Source organism: Melospiza melodia, chromosome 5 (genome assembly GCF_035770615.1).
Source record: "Melospiza melodia melodia isolate bMelMel2 chromosome 5, bMelMel2.pri, whole genome shotgun sequence".
Taxonomy (NCBI): Eukaryota; Metazoa; Chordata; class Aves; order Passeriformes; family Passerellidae; genus Melospiza; species Melospiza melodia.
In genome coordinates, this window is record NC_086198.1 from 9,453,185 (window position 1) to 9,474,455 (window position 21,271).

The 21,271-nt window shown below is 36.4% G+C and overlaps 1 protein-coding gene across 7 annotated transcripts in view; it reads right to left on the bottom strand.

Moving 5' to 3' along the window:
- PALLD (palladin, cytoskeletal associated protein) overlaps positions 1 to 21,271 on the bottom strand; it is a 187,394-nt gene that overhangs the window by 87,694 nt on the left and 78,429 nt on the right. For 6 of the 7 annotated variants that reach the window (XM_063156235.1, XM_063156239.1, XM_063156234.1 and 3 more), the window contains 2 exons: positions 20,791 to 20,910; positions 19,707 to 20,025 (listed from right to left, as the gene is read on the bottom strand). In XM_063156235.1, coding sequence (XP_063012305.1) covers positions 19,707 to 20,025; positions 20,791 to 20,910 — 439 coding nt within the window. The remainder of the gene's footprint in view (positions 1 to 19,706; positions 20,026 to 20,790; positions 20,911 to 21,271) is intronic. The other variant, XM_063156236.1, reaches the window with a different exon arrangement.

Here is a 21,271-nt window from a genome sequence, read left to right on the forward strand (position 1 = left end):
CATTGCTATAGTTGTTTCCCATCTCTCTGTTGACACAATTGTTTGTGCAATTTGACTGCCATGTAACATAAATAATATTTCTAATAAACTATTATGATTTATCTCCGTCACCTCAGAGACAAACAATTCACTTTTATTCTTCTCTCTCAAATAAATTACTAGTTGACCTATGAAGCAAAATTCACAGTTGCATTGCATAAATTTGGAAAAAAATAACTTCTACTGAAAGTACAAGATTCAAGATTCCCAGTAGCACAACTGTACAACAGAAGGAAAGACAAGCTTACCCTGAAGAGAGCCTACATTTGGTAATTTTCATAGGTAGGGTGCTTGTCTGGTTTTCAGTAAATGGCAGAAAAACGGAAGAAATTTGGGGAAAGGCTACAATGTTTGCAGATACAAAAATTGAGGGGAGGGAGACACGGTGGGCAGGAAAAGGAAAAAGAACAACAAAATAAGTGGAAAGGAACAGCACTTTACACTGGTCTGTCCCTCTGGAAGTTTCTACAACTCTCCAAATGACCTAGCATTCCCTCATACTTTTCTGAAGCCTAGGGTGAAAGTCACTAACAGAGAGTATAAATCAGTTGCAGGTGTTTCTTGGAGTCTGATTTTCTAGGATACTTCTTACTGCAGCTTTATCTTTTCAGTTATCAAGCCTCAAGGGACTGTAAATCCTCAATGAGAAACAAAAATCAGCAACATAAGGAGCAGATGAACTCATGGGTAAAAATCCTGGGACAGAAATCCTTACTCTTAAACTAAAAACCATTTATACTGCACTGTCATGAAACAGAAAAATCAAAACAACAGAACAGAAAAACCCAAGAGCAACAATAATGTTTCTTCCAGTAGAATTTGTGAGCAGGAGAGCATCATTACTGGAATGGCAGGAGTTCTGAAGTCACAGCTTCACACAGAGGTGTTTAAAGGTGTCACTGTTATTCAGAACCCACTGCCCACTGCTTCCACCCTAGTGCCAGCACAAGCATTTATGTAAACATCTGCTGCATTTACTGCTTTTCTCCTGGCATGGCATCCTGGGCTACTCTTTATCTGATCCAAGCAAAGAAGGTCCATGGAACCAGCCTGGCAGAAGGAAAGTCAGAACAGGGTGATGGCATCTTTGACTTATGCTTGTTGGAAGTGCATACATGAGACTACAGCATAAACTAACCCTCTCACATCTTTCTGTACTAGTATGTTGGAAGTAGGCCAAAGCAGAAGAGGCCTCCTGGAATGCATATCACTAACATTATCTATTACTGAGAATCCATAAAAAACTCTTATGAAATAAAAAGCAATACAAGCTACAGAAGACTAGAAATATTTCAGACTCCCATCCATCTAAGAAAACTATGTTTGCTACAGCAAGTTTAAAATACCTCCTTCACTTGCTATGACTGACTTGCTCTGAAATTATTCTTAGCATTAAAAGTTCTTTGAAAGATCACAGCTGTACACAATAAAAATGTTCTTCAACAGAATATTTTTTCTAAGGTTTCCATGGAGTATTTGTGGGTCATTTGGTTATTACAACCACCCACTAAAAACAGTAACCTAAAGTGTATAATTAATTGGTCTAGAAATAACTGCTGTCTTTCCTCCTTCCCAGAGCATATTTGCCATGATTTGGAGTTAACCTGCCTTGTTTTGGCAGGCTGTCTCTGACTGAGCGGAACAAACCAGTTCTAAAGAGTCAGCTTCTCTCTACCTGAAACATCTGGCATTTTGGTAAAACAAGAGCCTTTAAATGAAGTTTGGATTTAGAGCTACAGATTTTTTGTTTCAGTTAAAAACAGTCACATATAAAAATAACCTTACAGCTATGTACTGCCAAGAAACTCAAATTGTAAATGCACTATCACCATTTCACATGTTCTGTGCTGCTTTAGCAGCCTTATTTTGTCATGAATAATGCTTATCTACATATATAAGTTGACTTACATACAAAGTCGACTCCAGTTCCAGCAAGCTTAGATTAGATACCTAAAACCTGACTTCTAACAGATTGTGTGAACTCTGTGTGAAGACTGACCTCTAAATGACCATGTGAAATGAGCCTCACCACTGAGACACCTACTCTACCCCACTGGAGAGATAGTGGGTTGTTCAGATTTGCTCCTGAAAGACAAGGATGAAGAGAAGGTAATTGTAGACATAGTTCTCAGCAATCAAAGCCAAGAGAAAAAGATCCAGTCTTAATAAGTTTGAATCTGTGAAGAATTAAAAGCACACAACATACTAATACTTGTGGAGTAGCAATATGCTGTATCCATTCCATCAATAAACATGCAACTAGCTTGAGGGATGCATCTTCAGCACAATGGTCAAATAAGGAAAAACCAAGAGCAAGAGCCAAAAAAGCTGTACCGAAACTAAGATGAATGCAGAAGTATTCTCCAGGTAAATACCAGAAAATCAAAGGTGAACTCACATTTAGCACACCTTATGCCTAGCTCAATGGTTATCATACACAGTTTCTAAATTGGAGAGATTGAGGTTTCCTTTTGAGTACTGCAAAATATTTTTAAGTAAAGGAATTTTCAAAAAGGATTATCATGGGAATACACACACACATGTACACTACTACCCAATATCATAACCACAGACCTCATCCAATTACATTTGAGATAATTTTTATACATAGAAGGAAGGATCTGGTCACCCTATTATTTCCACATTCTATAAGCTGTGTGTAACATCATTGTTCTGAGGACTGGTAAGGGGTATAGTTGGATTCTTCTCCAAGAAGCACAAGACTGAATCATCTTTTGGGAGCTTAGAACTTACAGAAATTTACAATGGTTTGCAAACATTTAGAAGAGATGAAATAAGTTGTATCTGAAAAACCCACTTTCTTTCTTTCTAATTGTCTAATTCTTTCACGTTTTCTAACTCTTTCATGTTAATACACACAGCTAATTTCAAAGGGTCTTGTAGAAGTCTGTACCTTAAAAAAAAAAGAAATTAAAAAGTATTATTTACTTGCATGAAACAAGAACAAAATCCATTGGAATTTCTGGCTAAAATAAACTACAATATTACTGGGTTTTTAGATCTCTTTCCAAGAATCTCCACATACATGGGGTATTAAGTAGATACTCCAGTAAATCCAAGGAAAATCAGAGTCAAGTCATTGCCAATTAAAGTGGGGCTCTGAAAGTTTATGGTTTTGATATTTGTGAAGTTTGACCTTGATTACTATAACAAAATTTAGAAAAATACCTTTGGCTTCTCAAACTTGTTTTGGCATTTATATCAGATGTTTTATGTTTATAATATTCTCATTTTAGAGAGAATATTTCTCTCATTCACTTTTTCTGAAGTTTAGGTGAATAACCTTCCTTCTAATCACAAATTAAAGCTGTAAAATACTTGAGTTGAAAACCAACTGCTTTCTCACAGCTTATGAGAAAGCCTTTGACCTTATTAGAAAGAGATTCTAATTCCTGGAGGATACTAGGTGGCACAAAGCAATAACTAGAACTGGTTACAATGTTTAAAAGTATATGGATTCCCACACAAATAAGGGCAAATGGGCACAGAGTACTCCCAAAATCTGTGCTTATTTTCTGCAAGGTTAACAACCAACAGCCAATATCCAAATCTGACAGAGTTACCATCTGAAATCTGAACTCCTAAAAAAGTTATTCTGTCCATAAATAACACTGTACTGCATTTTCCCTTGGCAAAAAGTTAATGTTTTCTCTGAAACATTCCATGGGTGAGTAAACATGAAATATACAAGTGGTATGCAACAAATTGAGTATAAACAGCTATTTCCTATCCCTAATATTTCCTTTAATAGGTTACATTCATGTTGTTGAAATCCCCAGTCATTGATTTCACAATGTTTTCACTAAAATCATACTCATACTTATCTGTTATTACATATTAAACTCTATCTGAAAGCTTTACAGAATATCATTATCCACAGCATTGTTTCAAAATGTTTGAGTCCAAATATTGCCTGGTCAGGGCTGGCAATCCAGGGCTTGCTCTTTCACTGTTTGAGTATAAAATGGGATTTAGATGTGATTTCAGCAGGGGTTCATACCATGTGCATGCCTTTTCAGAAGAATTAGATTTAATCTTTCAAAACTGATCTTTTTGTCCTCATTTTTGTAATAAAATACATACTATACCAAGATTTATTACAGAGAGGTAAATATTTTCTGAGAATTTACTTCTAGCCATTACTGATACCAGTACTAATTGTATGATTGTAGTAAAAGAATATAAAGAAACACATTTATGTACTTCCCATTTTCCCAGAATTTTTTTTCTTCAGCTATAAAATCTTATGAATTGCCAAATGAATATTTTCAGTATTTCATCCTCTAGAAAAACTAACAGATTATTTGTGAAATTAACCTTTTTTTATAGTAACTTGAAAGTTTGCTATTTATTCTGAATTGTCCTTATCTCATTTTGGAAACAATGCCATCATTGAAACTTACATAACATTATACTTTTCTTAAATAAGGGTTAACCTTGCCTTCCTTTAGTAAAACTGGTTCTCTGGAAGAAATCAGAGAGGCTTGTTTAGAAAGGATTTGACATGCATGCTCTATCCTGGTCAGAACTGGCAGAACAAACCTCTTATAAAAAGCCAGCTACATCAAAGCCTCAGAAGCTCATCCACTTGTATATTTAGCTTACTTTAAAAACCAAACCAAACCAAACCAAACCTCTTTTCTTTGTCCTTTGGCTACCTTTGATGAACTATACTTTTTGTCCCATAGCATTTCTTACAGATAGTTCTGTTAGTTACCAAGTAAAACTTGTATGAGTCTGTATTTTCTCTAAGTTCCCATACTCATATTCAAAAGCATGTCTTAAATCTAAAATTTCCAGCATTTTGAGTTTCAGTTTGACAAATTTATGTAAAGCAATTAGATACCTTAAACAAAGATGACTAAATTCTGTCTTTTACAATTTTGTGTCTAGTAACTATAGTATTTTTTTCTCATTCTGGCACTAGAACAACACACAGCAAGGCTATTTAGAGATGTCTTCAATGTCTACTTTTTAATGCTTACAAAGAATTGGGAGGATATTTAAAATATCTCTTTACCAATCAGCACAGAGGATTACCCTGTTTTGGGTAACTTCTATCCCTGACTCAGGTTAAACTGAAATGCTTTCCTGAAAGTCACATATGATTTTTTCTAATGAAATCATCTTGCCATTTGTATACTGATAACTTGTTAGAAATTCATGTGCATCAAAGATAAAAAACTTGTCCTATAATGGTCCTACCAGAGTCATAACACTCTTCTCTCCAGAGACAGAAGCAGTGTCTTAAATGAGGTATTAATAGCCACACTATAGGAGGATGCTGATAAAAAATGGAATCTGCTGCCAGATACTGCCTACATCAATGTGATAGCAAACAACAGGGAAATTTGAACTAAAAATTTCTTGTTTATAAATGTCATGGGAGATGGACAAGCAATACTCAGAGTGAAAGAAAAATCTGGACTAGTCATTGTTCTATAGTTTTTACACAGAATCATTAGAATTTAAATAATCACCTTAGCCATGAGAATACCGTGGAATAACTTTAAGTAACTGATGATAATTCAGCAGCATCTCAATAACCTGCTTTAGTTATTTCAACACTTACCAGGAAGAGAGGAGTTGTTTCTCTCCAATTTTCCTCATTCTTGGAATCTTGTGAGAATAGTATTCACTACTTGCCCTAGGGTGACTTTATGATGCTTGTATCCCCAATCGACTGTTCTGTTTATGAAGTTCTGCCCCTTTCAGACTGGTTCCAAGGGTGGAGGGGAGAAGAAGCGCGCAGTTTGTTGGCAGGAAGGGCGCTTGCTCCCACACGTTCTCTCTCACCAACTGTGCTGCCTGCAGCATGGACACTGAGAGAGAGCTCCTTTGCTTTTAGTCAGTGTTTTTCAGTTAGCTGATGCCAGAAGTTTTTTGGAACTGTTCAATTACTGTTCGATCTGAGAAGACCTAGGCTAGGATCTGGGCGGGGTGGGGGGCCCAAGCTGCACTGCAGCTGGAACATCAGACCTAGGACCCAGAGAGACTGAAAGAGAGCCAAGCTAGACCCCATGAAAAAGACTTTCTCTGAATTTGCCATCTCCTCAAAACAATGAAAGGTTACATTGTTTAATATTACTCATTTTTTTCATGTTTGTGAGTACTTTGCTTGTTAAATAAACAGTTTTTTCCATTTTTCTCCAAAGAGATCTTTCTCAAACCAATGAGAAAAAAGGGCTGCTTGAATTTGCTTTCCAAAAAAGCCCCATTCAGAATTTTCCTCCCAAATTTGCCCTAAATCAAGACAAATACTTTTTGTCACCCAGTGTGTGGCTTGAGAAATTGGAAAAAAACCTGTACTGATTGCATTTTAGTTTCATTTACTCTGTAGTAGGATAAAGGAGTCAGTAGCCATGTTGCTTAAATTCATAATGTCTCTCTGGGTGAAAGCCTCATGTGTTTCTGGTCCCTAGGCTTTTTTAAAGTTTTAATACCTTTCTGGTGCCTAGGCCTATTTTCTTATCTGGAGATAGCTCCAATGTTGACCCTAACACATAGCTTTTACAATAGAGGGGCACAGGTTTGGGTTGCTCTTGTGCTGAGCATAGTAATAATGGTTTATAAGGAATTAAAAAAGGTACTGAAGTTTGTTCAAGATATGTATGGCTTATGGTTTCTTCATCCTACCCCGTGTCCTAGTTCCAATAGCATATTTTGGGAGTTTATTTGTATTTGCACCCAATTTATTAGAAGAGGAGCAGGGAATTAAGCTTTTCAGCCTTTCCTTTCCTTCCCTTCTTCTGCTTTGAATCTGTTGTGTCGCTTTTTGGGGATGTTCAATTTCCCCTGGATGTTAAAGAGACCATTTTCCTGGTATTTTATCTAACAAGCTTCTTCTATATAGTTTGAAACGTGTCTAAAATGAGGGCTAATATGTCCAGAAGAACTAATGAGATGCCTGACCCAGGTGTGGACCCAAGCATAAAAAAATCCTGAGTGGTGTGGAGAATGGGAGGATATGGGCCAAACCCTGAAAGAATTTTCTGATCCTATAACCTGGGACTTCCACATGAGCAACTACAGAACCCAGGTGAAATGGGAAAATATCTGAAAGAAAAGTGCTGTGATGATTCTAATTAAAAAAAAGCTCATTGCAATAAGCTGGCATATGCTTATTGCACACTGCTAAATACTGTAGGGCAGCAGATAGAGACAGGGAGACAAATCAGCAGCCACCCCAGTCACTCAGGCTGCAGTCAACATCCCAGTTACTCAGGCTGCAGCTAAATCAGACAGTGAGCCAAAGCCCACAGCTAAACCAGACTGTGACCCTCAACCAATGGCTGTTGCTCCTGCCTTGAGAGATGGGAAACACACAACCAAAACCAAACAGCCAGTGGACAATGATGATCCAGGGGAAGGACCCTCAAAGCCAGCTCCAGCAACTGACTCAAAATCAGAAGGCACATTGAGTCCTTTTCCCTGAAGGACCTTAGTGGCCTAAAAAAGGATTACACTCCATGACCTAATGAATCTGTAATTAATTGGTTAATCTGTCTTTGGGATGCTGCAGGCAAGGCTACAGTTCTGGATAATATGGAAGTGAGGCGTTTGGGATTCCTGTCACATAATCCGATTATTGACCAAGGAATAATGAGAGGGGCTAACCCTGACAATCTCTGAGCATGGATCTTAAGAAGTGTGAGACAAAGATATCCACATGCAAACAATCTCTATATGCAGCAACTACCACTTCATGATGGAAAGAAATTATAAAATGTTTTTGGGGAATGTAAAATTCAAAAATTTGTATCTGTAGCCTTCTGCAATAAAATACATTACTACAACTTCAGTCAATTATGAAGCCCTATGAGTTGGTGATAAAAAAACTTAAATGCTCTCATGCCTCTTGTCTTTCTACTCCAAGAGACAAATATTCACATAGAAAAAATAAACTGGACAGAGCAAAAGTATCAGCATCAAAACTGCAGAGTCCTGTCTCAGGGACCTTCTCATTTGTACCATGCTGTTTTTAATGAAATTACCAATTCTTTGTCTTTCATTTACACGAACACATAGAAGGGTCAAAAAAGAGAACATAATATTTACCTGTACTACAGCAATAGCCAGGCTGGACATTTGTAATTCTGGACATTTAAAAAGGCTTTTTTTGCCCTCACCCCCCAGATATTTTGTTTTGACTCAGGTGTTCTGTATGCAGGACTACAGTCCTCTGCTGTGACATATCATCAAATTCTTCCGTAACTTTAATAAAGAAAGGAGGAGGCTCATTACATAATCCCAATGGCTGTGGTGGCTGAAAGGATGCTTCTGCACATTGAGTATTTTTTTATGCACATTTCCAGAGTGTTTGCTCATAACCAGCATTATGTTATGTGTTTTAGTGGAAGCTGAAGTCACACAGCTCTGTCTTCAGGGGCTGACTTGGCAACTTCACTCAGACAAGAATTTACTAGATAACAAAGTCTGGAAATATGACTAAAGTCCATTTTAGACTGTGTTGAGAGTTAAGTAAACATGATTAGCAAGGGAACCAAGAAATTTACGATAGCTGTGAATTTCTGCTTCTGACAGAAAACACTCCTTATCTTACATTACTTCAGGGAGGAAGAGTTAATTCCCAGTGAACATTATAAAAGTAACAGAAGTTGAAGTATATCCAAAACTAAAAATGCTAAGCAATTTTAGCTACTGACTAACATCTAAGTCAATATAACTATTTCCTTAAGTATTTAAAATACTGCAGATGCTAATTTAAAAAAGACAACATGAAGCACTTCAGAGGACCTCTCATTTCTGTATAATCTCCAATGACAATTTTATCCTGTAAGAAGTTATGAAAATTCATGAATTTTAAAGATGTAATTAACATGCACGTAGGAGCAATTGTTTGTCAAAAAATAAAATCAGACTTTTACAGTAATGTCTCCCATTTTCTATGTTTTGAATATTTAATTATAAAACAAAAAGCATTTTTCTTAAATGTGACACAACAGAAAAAGTTACTAGTGAATTCTGAAAGCTGGAAAACAAAGATGCTTCCATCCTTTAGGTGAAATCAGAAGCAAACTGTTGCAATAAAGCTGTTGCCACTTACAACTGCTTGAGTTTTCTCTCTGTGAGTATTAACAGGTCATCTTCTCAAAAGAAGGATGGTATCTAACAAACATTAAACTTTCCCTAAACTACAACAGCAGCAATCCATTCCATTATGCTTTACCTTTTGGAATGTGCCGTTGATGCTTCAGTTTATTCAACTGAAGGGAGAATACCTATCAGGTATTCTGCTACTAAACCACAAAGTTGCATTCTTTGACCAGATCACCACTTGCACACCTACTGCTATTCTTGAAACCTGGAGAGATTCCTCAGAGATACAGGGTTTGCTTACACAATTCCCATCATAGAATCTGAACCAGCCAGAGGTGACATTCAAGTCAAGGTTCTCATTAGGACTCTATGGGCTTTAAGCTTAGTTAAGCTTACTTCCCTCATTCTCTTCCAAACTGAAAAAATAGTAACATTGTGCTGTACTTGCCAGCACAAATAAAAAACCAAGGAAATCCTTAGTTTAAGAAATCAGTTACAGGGGGAAATTAAAAAGGAAACAGGTACAGATAGGAATGGTGAAAAAATGCCAAAGGGCTTGCACAATGCATTTACTGGCAAGGTACTTTATGAAAGTTCAAGAGATAAACTTAGATAGATTGCCATAAGATCAGTACCTGTTAAAGTTTGGCACATATGCTGCACACACACACACACAAGAGTATAGAAGAGCATTTACTTCCAGGTTTTATGTCAATCTCTAACACCAACAGAATAAGCAGAAAATTATATAATGAGAAGGTATCCTTCTGCAATCAGCAAGAAATTTTAAATAATATCCCATATACCAATTGCAGGTTCAGATAGATTTCTAATGTTTTTATACTTTATTTAGATATATTTAAAACTAGAACCAGGTCCTTGGTAAGGTCCTTGAGTAAACAGCTGGTTTGTCAATAAGAAAATATCTCACCTAGTAATTGATGAAATCGGAACTGCAAGTATACTTTTGTGTGTGTACATTGACATCACATCCATTTCTGCATGCAGTGGAGAGGAAGCTCTGCTTTTATCAAAAATTTAATCCCTATATGCCAGTTCCAAGTAGGCAGTAGCCTTTATAGGTGCTATGTGATGGTTTTCATATTAGGAAGCTGTAACAGATTACAAGCAGCTCCACAGCTACAGGTTTTTTAGATGGTCAACACACTAACTGTTTCACAGGCCTGTATTAAAAATGTAATATTAAGACATAGAGAAATTATAAGCACTTGCACAAACCGAGAACATCAGAACAACCAATCAGAACATGGTTATGGAGGAACACCATAGGTGAGATTAATAAAGAAACAGAAAGGATTTTTCACTCAAATAGGTAAGAAAATGACTTAATGGTTCAAACTCTAAGGATACTGTTAATACAGTAATTTCTATAAAACTAAATACAGGGCCTTGTTATGTCAGTTCTATTAAAGCAAACCAGTAAAAACATATTATATCATATTAATATTACCAGTTATCAAAAATAATTTTCCATAGTGTCTTTAATGAAACCTCTTTAATCAGAATTTTCACATTAAAAGTTTAGGCTTCTACCCTGTCTTTCTCACCCACTGAGAACTTAAGCAATTTGATCTGCATTTTATAAATCTGTCAGGATCATGCAAGTATTTATTTTCTTCAAGCAGGAAAATGAATGCAGCAGCTCAACAAAACTCACAGAAAAGGAATTTCTACAGTAACTCTGACATTATTGTATTTGAAATGGAAAATTTGAGGTTTTCTTCTGATTCTGCTAAGAACCCTTTGAGGTCTTGTGAAGACATGATAGTGCAATAAATGCAAAACAGTCCTTATGCTGAATTGGTGAAGCTTATGCTAACAGTGGTTCATCTGTCTGAATTGTGAAGACTTAATTGTCAAGACTTCCCATCAGAATGAAAGAAAGTGAGAGAGAGAAGTGAGAGCATGTGTGACTGAGAAAGCATGAGCAACAGCAAGTGATGGAAAGGGAATGAAAGAAAAGCTACTTGAAGCTCTAGTTATTTTAACTTCTTTTTTTCTATTACAATTATTTTAAGAAAAAGTTTTGAAAAGAGAAATTTTAGGAAAGTCTTTCCTTTAATTGCACTTTTCTAATCCAAGAAAAGAGAAATTTTCCCTCTGAATTGCTGTTACTCCCATATCCATATGTCTCCCATTTCCATTTTTCACTGCAGAAATACATGAACAATTGCAACAGGATCTGAGTAAACTACTACCGCTTGTACTAAATTGACTTTAATGAAATGAATAACAGTGAGAAAATAGAAAATATTTGTAACAATTAGTCAAAAGAAACAAAAACGCAGTGCCTTTGAGAGGACTGCCAAGATCTCATCCTGGAAGCAAAATTCTCAGAGTTTACCAAGTGTCCAATTCCATTAGCGTCATATATGCTAAGTATTTTTCTTAATAAATACACTGCAGATTTTGGCAAGGATACCTAAAGGCCTGACACAAGGTAACAGGCAGGAATTCTAAAACATTCCAGATATCAACCGAGTTAGGTTTTCATGAGTTTTTTGGAGTTTTTTTAGACAATACATATATACTATATACTAGCAAGTCACTCAAATGATAAGAGACTGATTATAGTTCTAGTAAACAACTGTTCTACTTGGTACCAAGGCTAAGCCTTCATCATCCCCCAGAGGCATTTCCTACACCAGTGGTGAAACTATTGTGTGTAAATACAGCTATCCTGGCCTTTAGCTTTGAGGTCTTTTCTGGCTTCCCTATGACTAATTTCAAACCAAATACTGAGCTTCTTCTTTGCAGCAAAATTCTGGACTTATGCTTCCAATTTGGTGTTTTTTATAGGATATAGACAGAGCCTCTGAAAGTGGATTAGACACTGTCTCTTACATGGTTTTGTCAGTGTTCTAGAAAGCATCAATTTATTTCCTTGACAGATATCTACTCCAGCAACACGCTCCCTCCACTGGACAAGCCTTTTCCATTCCTACCTCCATAATACCTCTAAGAGAGCAATAATATTCTTAGGACAAGAACAAGGCTGACAGAGCAGGACCTGAAGCACTTGCTCAATTCTTAGGTCTTCTTCAGTGTATTTAGTTACCTCTATTGATTCTCTTTATGACAGAAAAAAAATAGCATATGTAAATTCTGTAGCTAAGTTTCATAGCATGCACTGAACCAGAAAAAAGCAAATGCCACTGAGTTCCAACCTCTTATTTTCGTCACCAGAAAACATTTCTTAACACAGAAAATTTAAACACAGTTAATATAAGTACATGAAAGAGATATTGGTAGATATACCTGAGAACAAGGATGAAAACTTGAAATGACATACAAGAAAAATTTAGTAGTACAATCACAGATAGAAGAAGCATGGTAACCATCTGACAATTGCATAACTTTAATAAAAAAAAATCTGTCATATGTTAGGAGGGAACAGAAAAGTAATAAAATTGAGTAGCTATATAACTACGTGAGTTTATGATTTAACTTCATGAGCAAGCACCCTGTCCAGCAAGTCTCCTTACTCAAGGATGGGTTCACACTTCTGCAGAGCTTTTTAAAGCGTGGGCATGACCAACTGCAGGTAGATGGGTAGGACTAATTGCAGATGGTTTCTATGAGAAAGTAAATTCCACAAAAAAGTTTATTAAAGAGTAGGCACTGGGAGTTTGAGGGGTAGCCAGCGCCTTAACAAGTTTGTGTTTAGATAGTTTAGCTACTTTTTTTGGCTATATATTAAAAAGCATGCAGTAAATGAGCTATTCAGAAGTTATCCTTGCCAAAAAACATCCTCAAATTACCTTTTTTTTTTTTTTAATTTCCTCAAGGAAAGAATATTAAAACAATTACTAATCAGTCCTCATAGTGTTGGAAATTTCAAGCCGAAGTCACATAGCTTTGAAATCCCATTCAAACATAATAATTATTTAACCCAACTACCATTCACATAATTATGCTTGTCTATCATAGAGAACTGGAGTGTCCAGAATACTTTGAAGTTCATATTATCAAAAGGAACTTTATATTTATCTATCCAGACTCTACTAAACACACTTTCCAAAGAAAATGAGGATTGACAGAACAAGCTTTGACCAGTTCCTCTCTCTGTCTCACAAACTGATATTTGTTGATCTTTTATTTCAATTTTTTGACTAATTGAACATGATAAAAAGTACTGTTAAAACCTGTACAAAAGGGACAAGCAGATTTTCTAAAATAAATATTGTGTTTTTCAGTTTTAATCAATTTCCATGTCATAACTCAATTGAGTAAGGACTTCCAGTCTCTCATTTTGAATTAGAATACTAAGTGCTGTATGCAGAAGGTTTTTTTAAATTTCTCAACAGACCTGGGTGCCAAACGAAGTGCTAGTGCAATCTTCTGTTGTATTAGGTAAAAGTGCTTTGCCTGAATCAGATGGGACCTCTCTCTAGGAACTCACTCAGAAGGCAAAGATGGGAGATATGCTATTACTAAGACTTTAAAATTGAGGTTTTCCTGAAAACCAAATCCAAAATTATGAACACCATCTGTTTCAGTTTTTCAGCTTCATCTTCTACCTTCTACAGTTGGAGTGAGCCGTCCTGGCAAATCGGTTTAGCTGTATCAAGACAGAGTAAACAAAGGTGGTTCAAAACAAAAACTATATCCCTTCTCATCTACCTTCCTCCTCATAACCAGCATAAGATGATACTTTCACAATTTCAAAATTATCTGTAGGATATTTACATGGTCAGGGAGGAAAGAATACCAAGGGAAATGTGGCTGCATGCCATATTCAAAGCCATGTAAAAATTAAGTGCATATGATGATTAGACTGCAAGGATTAGCATGCATTTAATAATTTTGTTTGAGATTTCTATCCCGTGATACCAAGAGAATCCTTGAATATTTCTGCAGGAGCTCCCTATCTAAAAGCACACTGAGAACCTCCCAGAAAAGGCTGCATTTTAGAAGAACTGACCACTTGGATTTCCTTTGCTTGATAATTTCCTTGTATTAAATCCACCCAGTTATTTAGGCGAGAAGGAAAGAAAGAAACAAAAAAACCAAACAGAAATGTCTAAAAAATCAAAATGTTTCATTTGATTGCTTTCAGTTTATGATTACCAGAAAACTATCCATAAACTGTTTGCAGATGGATAGTACAACATTTCGTGCTGTATTTTCTGGTTCAAAGGTGCATCATAAACTGTTGGCACAGTATTCTACTCAACCTTGTTATGGAAAAAACCAAATTGCCTTAAATACATAATCCACCTCCCAGCCCCAACATTTGCTGTCCTTTTCTTAGAAAAAATCCCACTCTTGGTACTTTGAGGTGGTGTCAGTAACAAAGGTGTGAGACAGGCAACAGAGCTTTAAAGCAACTCTCAGGCAGAAAAGAGAGGAAGAACACTCTTGGAGGCACTAAAGTCTTTTACAAGTTTAAAGCACGTGTTTAACTGAAAGCTTAAAATGGACAGGCTCAATCAAGTGGCTGAACTAGTGCACTTGTTGCCCAGAAGACCAACCATATCCAAAAGAATCGTGACCAGCAGCTTGAGGAAGCCTACTCTCCCCACTCTTGCGAGACCCCACCTACAGTGCTGCATCCAGCTCTGGGGTCCCCAACATTATAAAGACATGGACCTGTTTGAACAAGCCCAGAGAAGGCCACAAAGATTCTCAGAGGGCTGGAGCACCTCTCCTGTGAAGGTGGGCTGAGAGAGCCAGGGTTGCTCAGCCTGGAGAAGGTTCTGGGGTACCTTAGAGAAACTTTTCCAGTACCTCAAGGGAGCCTATGGAAACCTGGAGCAGACAGGACATATAGGAGTAATGATAGTGATAGGACTTGGAGTAATGGTTTTAAACTGAAAGGGAGAAGGTTTAGATTAGATATTAGGAAGAAATTCTTTACTGTGAGGGTGGTAAGACACTGGAAAAAGTTGCCCAGAGAGGCTGTGGCATGCATCATCCCTTGAAATATTCAAGGCCAGGCTGGAAGGGGCTTTAGGCAGCCTGGTGTAGTGGAAAGTGTCCCTTACAGGGGGGACTGGAACTAGATAATCCTTAAGGGTCCTTCCAACTGAAATCAATCTATGATTCTATTAATTTCCCTCATGTCCCTACTTGTCCTATAAACTGGATTACTTTCAGTGTTAAAGTACAAATCTGAAAAAATACCAAGGTCCTGTGTGCATACCATGATGGTGGCACAAACAGTATATGTATTTCATTACTGTTTCAAGGATATTTGACTTTTCTGGTTAAAATGCTGATTAGCTTTTATGTATGCAAGATGTACACTTAGGTGTCTCCACCTCCTTGGGTAAGAAAATATCAGTGCCAAAAGGAGAAAAAAACCGAAAAAATAAATGTATCACCTTTAACCTCTCTTGTTTTTCACATCCATTGTTAGAAAGATATTCAGACTTCTATTGCCACAGATTTTAAAAGGTTTAAAGTTCATTTGTGATTACCCTTTGACACTATGTTAACAAAGACAAGTAAAAAGGAAATTTCTCAGCAATAACTGCCACTGGTTTTGGGTCATGGTATTCCTTGATCTGAAATAGGCAATGAAATGTGACTTTCAAACTATTTTTCATAACACTTCCTATTTCCTCTCTTCTGTCTTCCAGTAGTCTCAGAGATTTTCACAGTGATCCAAGATCACCAAAAAAAGACAACTAATGCCTTTTTTTAAACTTACTGTTACCTACTGCATTCAGTCCACAGGTGTACCAGGAGAAATTATAACATTTCATATTCCTTTTCAGGATTTGCAACTTTTGCATAAGTAATGAGTCTGAGAAAATGGGGAAAATCCTATTTCTTAGTATATTCTCTCATAAAGCCTCCTCTATTTTCATATATTATTTGTTATTAGTAAATTATTAACCCTAGTCCAAGTGCCTGATGATCACTGAAATGGAAGTGCTACACTAAACTTTTTCTTGTTTTAACTCCATTTTTGTTAAAAATGTATTGGTATAGAATGAGAGGGAAAAAAATAATTACAAATGAAACATCCATGTGAAAACAGATGCAGAAAATGCTCTGGACTTGTATTATTATCAAGGGATTAACTTTATGTGCAGTTATCCTGCTTTACATTTTAGCAAGTTTAGTTAGCATTAGTAATTTTGACTACAGTACGTGTAGATCAAGGTTTAATTGAGGGTAGACTTTATCAGCAAGATAAAGATCCAAAGGTCCTTATCAACCTTGAAAGAGCAGAGCAGATGAAGCAAAAGAAATGGATATGGATAGACCTTTGCTCATACATGTAAAGCTGCATGAATCATTGAACTGCTGCCTATTCTCACATATTGTTTTTTCTATCCAGCTCTTCTCAATGTATTCTAAAAAGTTTCTTATTGCTTGTAGATATCAAATGCAATTATTATGGAAATAATAAACTCCCTTTAAGCTTATACTCTTTGTGGTCATTGTATATGACAGACTTGGATAACACTCCAACACAAAGAGGCTGAACACGAGACAATTGCAGAGAAGCTCTCTGGTCAGGTGTTAGAGCTCTAGACAGTCAGGAAGCTCTGGCACCACATTTTAGTTACCCTGAGTCAATGAACTTAAAAATGATGGTTTGTTACAAAGCCAACAAACATAACACAGGTACATCCAGTAACCGTATGAACACCATCTTTTTTTCTCTTACTGTTTTAACAGACACATGGAAAAAATAACAGTAATACCAAGCCACTTGAATGGAAGTTCTTAATTTGAAACCACAGACATGTTATATGGTAAAGTCCTACAGGACAGCTTTGTGTCTTTTTTGCAGACATTCATACTGAGGCTTATAAGGGGTTTAAGGCAGAACTTTCATATGCAGACTTCACACTGAAATTACTATTAACACCATTTGCCTGATTTTGAGAGATGCAAAATATCTTAACATACATTGCTGAGGATCTTCTGAAACCTCATCTGTGCATTACACCATTATGGACTGAAATGCCCAAGGCACGGTAATAGCTCAACCTCCTCAAATATGTCACTGCAGCAGAGATCAGAATGACAGAAATCAGGGGGTTTTGTCTCAGTTCAATAGTCTTTCACTCTACAGAAACTCATGTTGCAAACAAGACAGCATGAAAAATTGTGCCTTTTAACCATATTTACATTACTGTCTTCTAGATTTCACCTTAGCAAAATATCTGGTGTCAATTACTTCCCCAGTTAATTCTATATGTATTTTTTCCAGAATTTTTTTATATTGTCATATTAAACTCTTTTAAATACACTTAGCACCAGACTGAAGCAACAACTAATGATGCCTCAAGGATTACTAAACTGTCTGTAACCACAATCTGAATGTTTTTTAGGACTTTGAAAACACTTTTCAAGCCTGAAAACAGCTACAGTAACTCTCTGCAGCATGTCCACTCTTGCATTAGATTGAATTGTGATAAATCATTATTTATAGGTGCTGGTTACAGCTACGTTGCCAAGATGCAAATGTATTTCATACTTCAAGAAGGTACTCAGTCTCTCCCTCTTGTTAAATTAAAAATAATAATAAAAAAACAAAAATCCAAAACCAGCCTATCATTCCCAAACTCTTTGCAATTACTTTTAGTGTTGGCTGAAGAAACTGTTTTCAGAGAGTTTACAGATAAACCTAAGTAATTTATAATAAACTTGAAAACAAAAGATTATTTTGGAAATTTAAAACCGGTCTTCCTGAAATTAAACCTATTGATGATTTTCAGAAGCTCAAAGCTCTCTCCATAGTTAGCAATTTAGAAGTTTATATAACTTTTAAAAAAGGTTATAATAAGTGTGCTTGCTCTAGCACACTGCTAGAATGTGCTGATTCTATCATCTCTATGGACAGATACAATTCCATAGATGAGTTCTTTTCAAGAGAGATCATTCTCACGGTTGAGAAAGCTACTTTACTACTCAGCTAATTTTAATGTCATTATTTTGTTCACTGTTACTAAGGAAGCAGTTTTCCAAATGCTGAAAGCTGAAAGCTGATTTCAAGTGTCTGCAGTCAGGCATTTCTTTTTCTCCTCCTGTTGGCACTCTTTCCCTTCCTTATGCTATCACTGTGCTTGAGAGCAAAATACTTGGCTGAGGAGAAGGCAAGATTTCAATTTCTGACAGAAGCAGAGACTTCCACTGCTCTTGACTGCAATTAAGATCAGGCTCTTGTGCATCAAGTATTGTTAATTGCAAAATAGAGGAATCAAGTGTAATTACACTAGGGATTCCAAGGTCATCAATTTGAACATCAGCAACTGAAGGGACTTTTGCAATAGCATCCCTCTCACGTTACTGTATTTCATGTTGACTCTATGTTTAAAAACAAGCCAAATTATGCACACATAGCAGTGGAACATTATACAATGTTTACACCACATTATTTCCCTTATCTCAGGCAACCCTGCTTCTGGGAAAGAAAGCTCTGGGGTGAAATTTCTTTTTACTGCTCTGCTGGAGCCACTATCTCCTTTCTTTACAAGTGGGTCTTGCAACAGATATGTATGCTGGGTATAGGACCACCTCTCTCCCATATACACAACCACCACCATATACACTGTCATTTCACTACTCTGTCCTTCTTGTTCTTCCACTCCTCCTTCCCTTTACAGTTGCCAGAGACTGCTTAGAATGACAAAGAGCAAGTGAAAGAAAAAGTGGTGAGTAGAAAGGGAATACTGTTAGCTCACTGTCTCAAATGTGGTTTTGTATATTTAAATTCAACAGGAGTGCTAAAATAACAGCATTTTTATATTTTATAAGTTTCCTGTGAAAACACAGAATAAAGCAAATTACCTAACTTAAGCTTGAAGACCATGTTTCATGCTTCTTCTTAAACACTTTTTTATAACTTACAATTCCTACCAACTATTGATGCAAATGAAATAAAGTCGCATTTTAGTTCATCACATTCCAAATACTCTTGAGGGAGATGAAAAAGAGGAGTCTATGCAATGTTAAAATCAAACTATAAGTTAACAGGGAGCATAATATTGCTTATGCATAAGGTATCATCATTAACAAAAGGTAAACATGTTGCTGTAACTTTTTTACAACTCATTTCTCTGTCCTTTTCTAGAGCTTTGCCTTCTCAGATTTTTAGCTATAAGAGAGCTATTGCAATCTGGCTGAAAGCAGAACGAGATATGTGTTATCGATAAACATAAGAAATAAAAACATTACACACCTGAATACCCCCTGACTACACAAACTCAAGCCCATGCAGAAAAAAAAAAAAGACCTAACCACTGCTGAAACAGAAATAGCGTCCACAAATCTCAGGCCACTATGATCTTTAGGTGTGGTGAATAGGGAAAAAAAGGCACGGAGCAACAGCCACTACAGAATTTCTCTGTTTGTGACTTTATCTTAAATCTCTCTAAAGGCATTGGGATATAGAATGTACTTCCCTTTGATGTGGCACTATGTAAAGGAAACAAGTGTCTCCTCTGTTCAGTTCTCTGGTACATACATCACAGCAGCAGAAGACTGTTCAAGGGACAGGCACTGTGACTGTCTGTTTGTCTAATGCTAAATCACTTCAGGCAAAAATTTGCTGTCAACAAATATCAAGTTTATAGGAAACAAAAACACTCAAAAATACTCACAGCTTTGGTTTGGCAAGCACAGGTGGTGGCTCCTTTGTGGGTGAAAGCAAGACAGCTGGAGGTGGGATGGATTTATCACCATTTGGCTTGCTGTTAATCATTCCATTTACTCCATGAAGAGGATGAATGCCATTTGACTTTTCCTCAGATGAATTGAGCTGTTGTTGAAGGTCTATCACACCAGGTCTCAACTCAGTGTTGTTTGATTGGTGAGTATCTGAAAGTTTCTTAGGAGGAAGCTCAAGAGAGCTAATTTCAACTGGAGGAATTTCAACTGGTGAGAAATGATGGAAATCATCACTAGAGCATTCCAAGTTGGCTAAAAGAAATCAAAAAGAATGTCTCTTCAACGAGTCATAGACAAAGTACATGGTAAATACAAAGTGTATTTTCAGTTTTTTAAAAGTGAAACATCTTTGGTTTTATAAAGATACTTTTCTAGTCTTCCTATTGATAATTTATGCTGAATTAGATTCATGGGTGGCTATTTATTTTCTGAGTGTGCCTCATGCAAAAGGCACAACTAGAAACCTTAGGGACCTCTCTAAATCTATTTCAGGAATCAAGGCACTAACTGAGATTGACAACTATGGACAACAACAGCTAAAACAGGACTTCCTCTTCCTGGAGTTTCAGGATCACTGAGGAACAAATAATTTAAAAATGCTGAAGAATGCATGTATACATGGCAAGTTTGCAATGGCAGCTGGGTTACTGCATCCCATGACAATATATATGGAAACAAAACTAAACATATGTCACAGTGTTTTATTTTACAGAAGGCCATCTCTAGTAGCATAGTTTCATGTCTTTAATTTTGCCTCTGCTGCCATCTAGTCTTGAACCCTAATGCTTAAGATATGCCAGGCTTTAGCAGAACTTTAAAAATATATTTCACATTAATAAAAATATTAAACCAGGAAATGAACATAAGAAACTTTAGGTCTGCTTTATATGAATGTACTGAGGTTGTCAAACCCCATGTCTTACAACAGTCATTTTCCACAAAGAAAGCAGACTGGCAACTTCACAGGTAAATTAATTATGTAAGATTTCTGACTAAAAGCTCCTCTTTGTCACATACCTGAGCAGACAGTTAGTTGTGCACTGCTTGTTACTGAACCGTGTTCATTTGTTGCTGTGCAGGTGAAAATTCCTGAATCTTCAGGAAAAGTTTCTGCTATTACAAGTGTACATATCTCTTCTGAAAACAAACAGAAAAATAGTGCATCATAAACTATTTAAAGGACCATATAGTGTTTTTTACAATGTATGTTAAAAGGACAACAGAAAGTAGACTTTTACAAAGAAATACTGTGAGAACTGCAGAAGAACTTCCCACACAAATGGCTTTAAGGAAAATCATTTTGCATCTAAAAGAAGTAAATTCATCAAGCTAAGGTTTCAAAACCAGCTTGAATAGTAATGTTGCAGTTACAAGTCTGTGCAGTCATTTAACCTACTCAATGTTTTCTTAATGCAGGATAGTACTGATTAATACAAATGAATGTAATGGTTTCCAGAAACAATTATCTTTGCAAGCTCTTTTTGTGTCTGTAAATAAC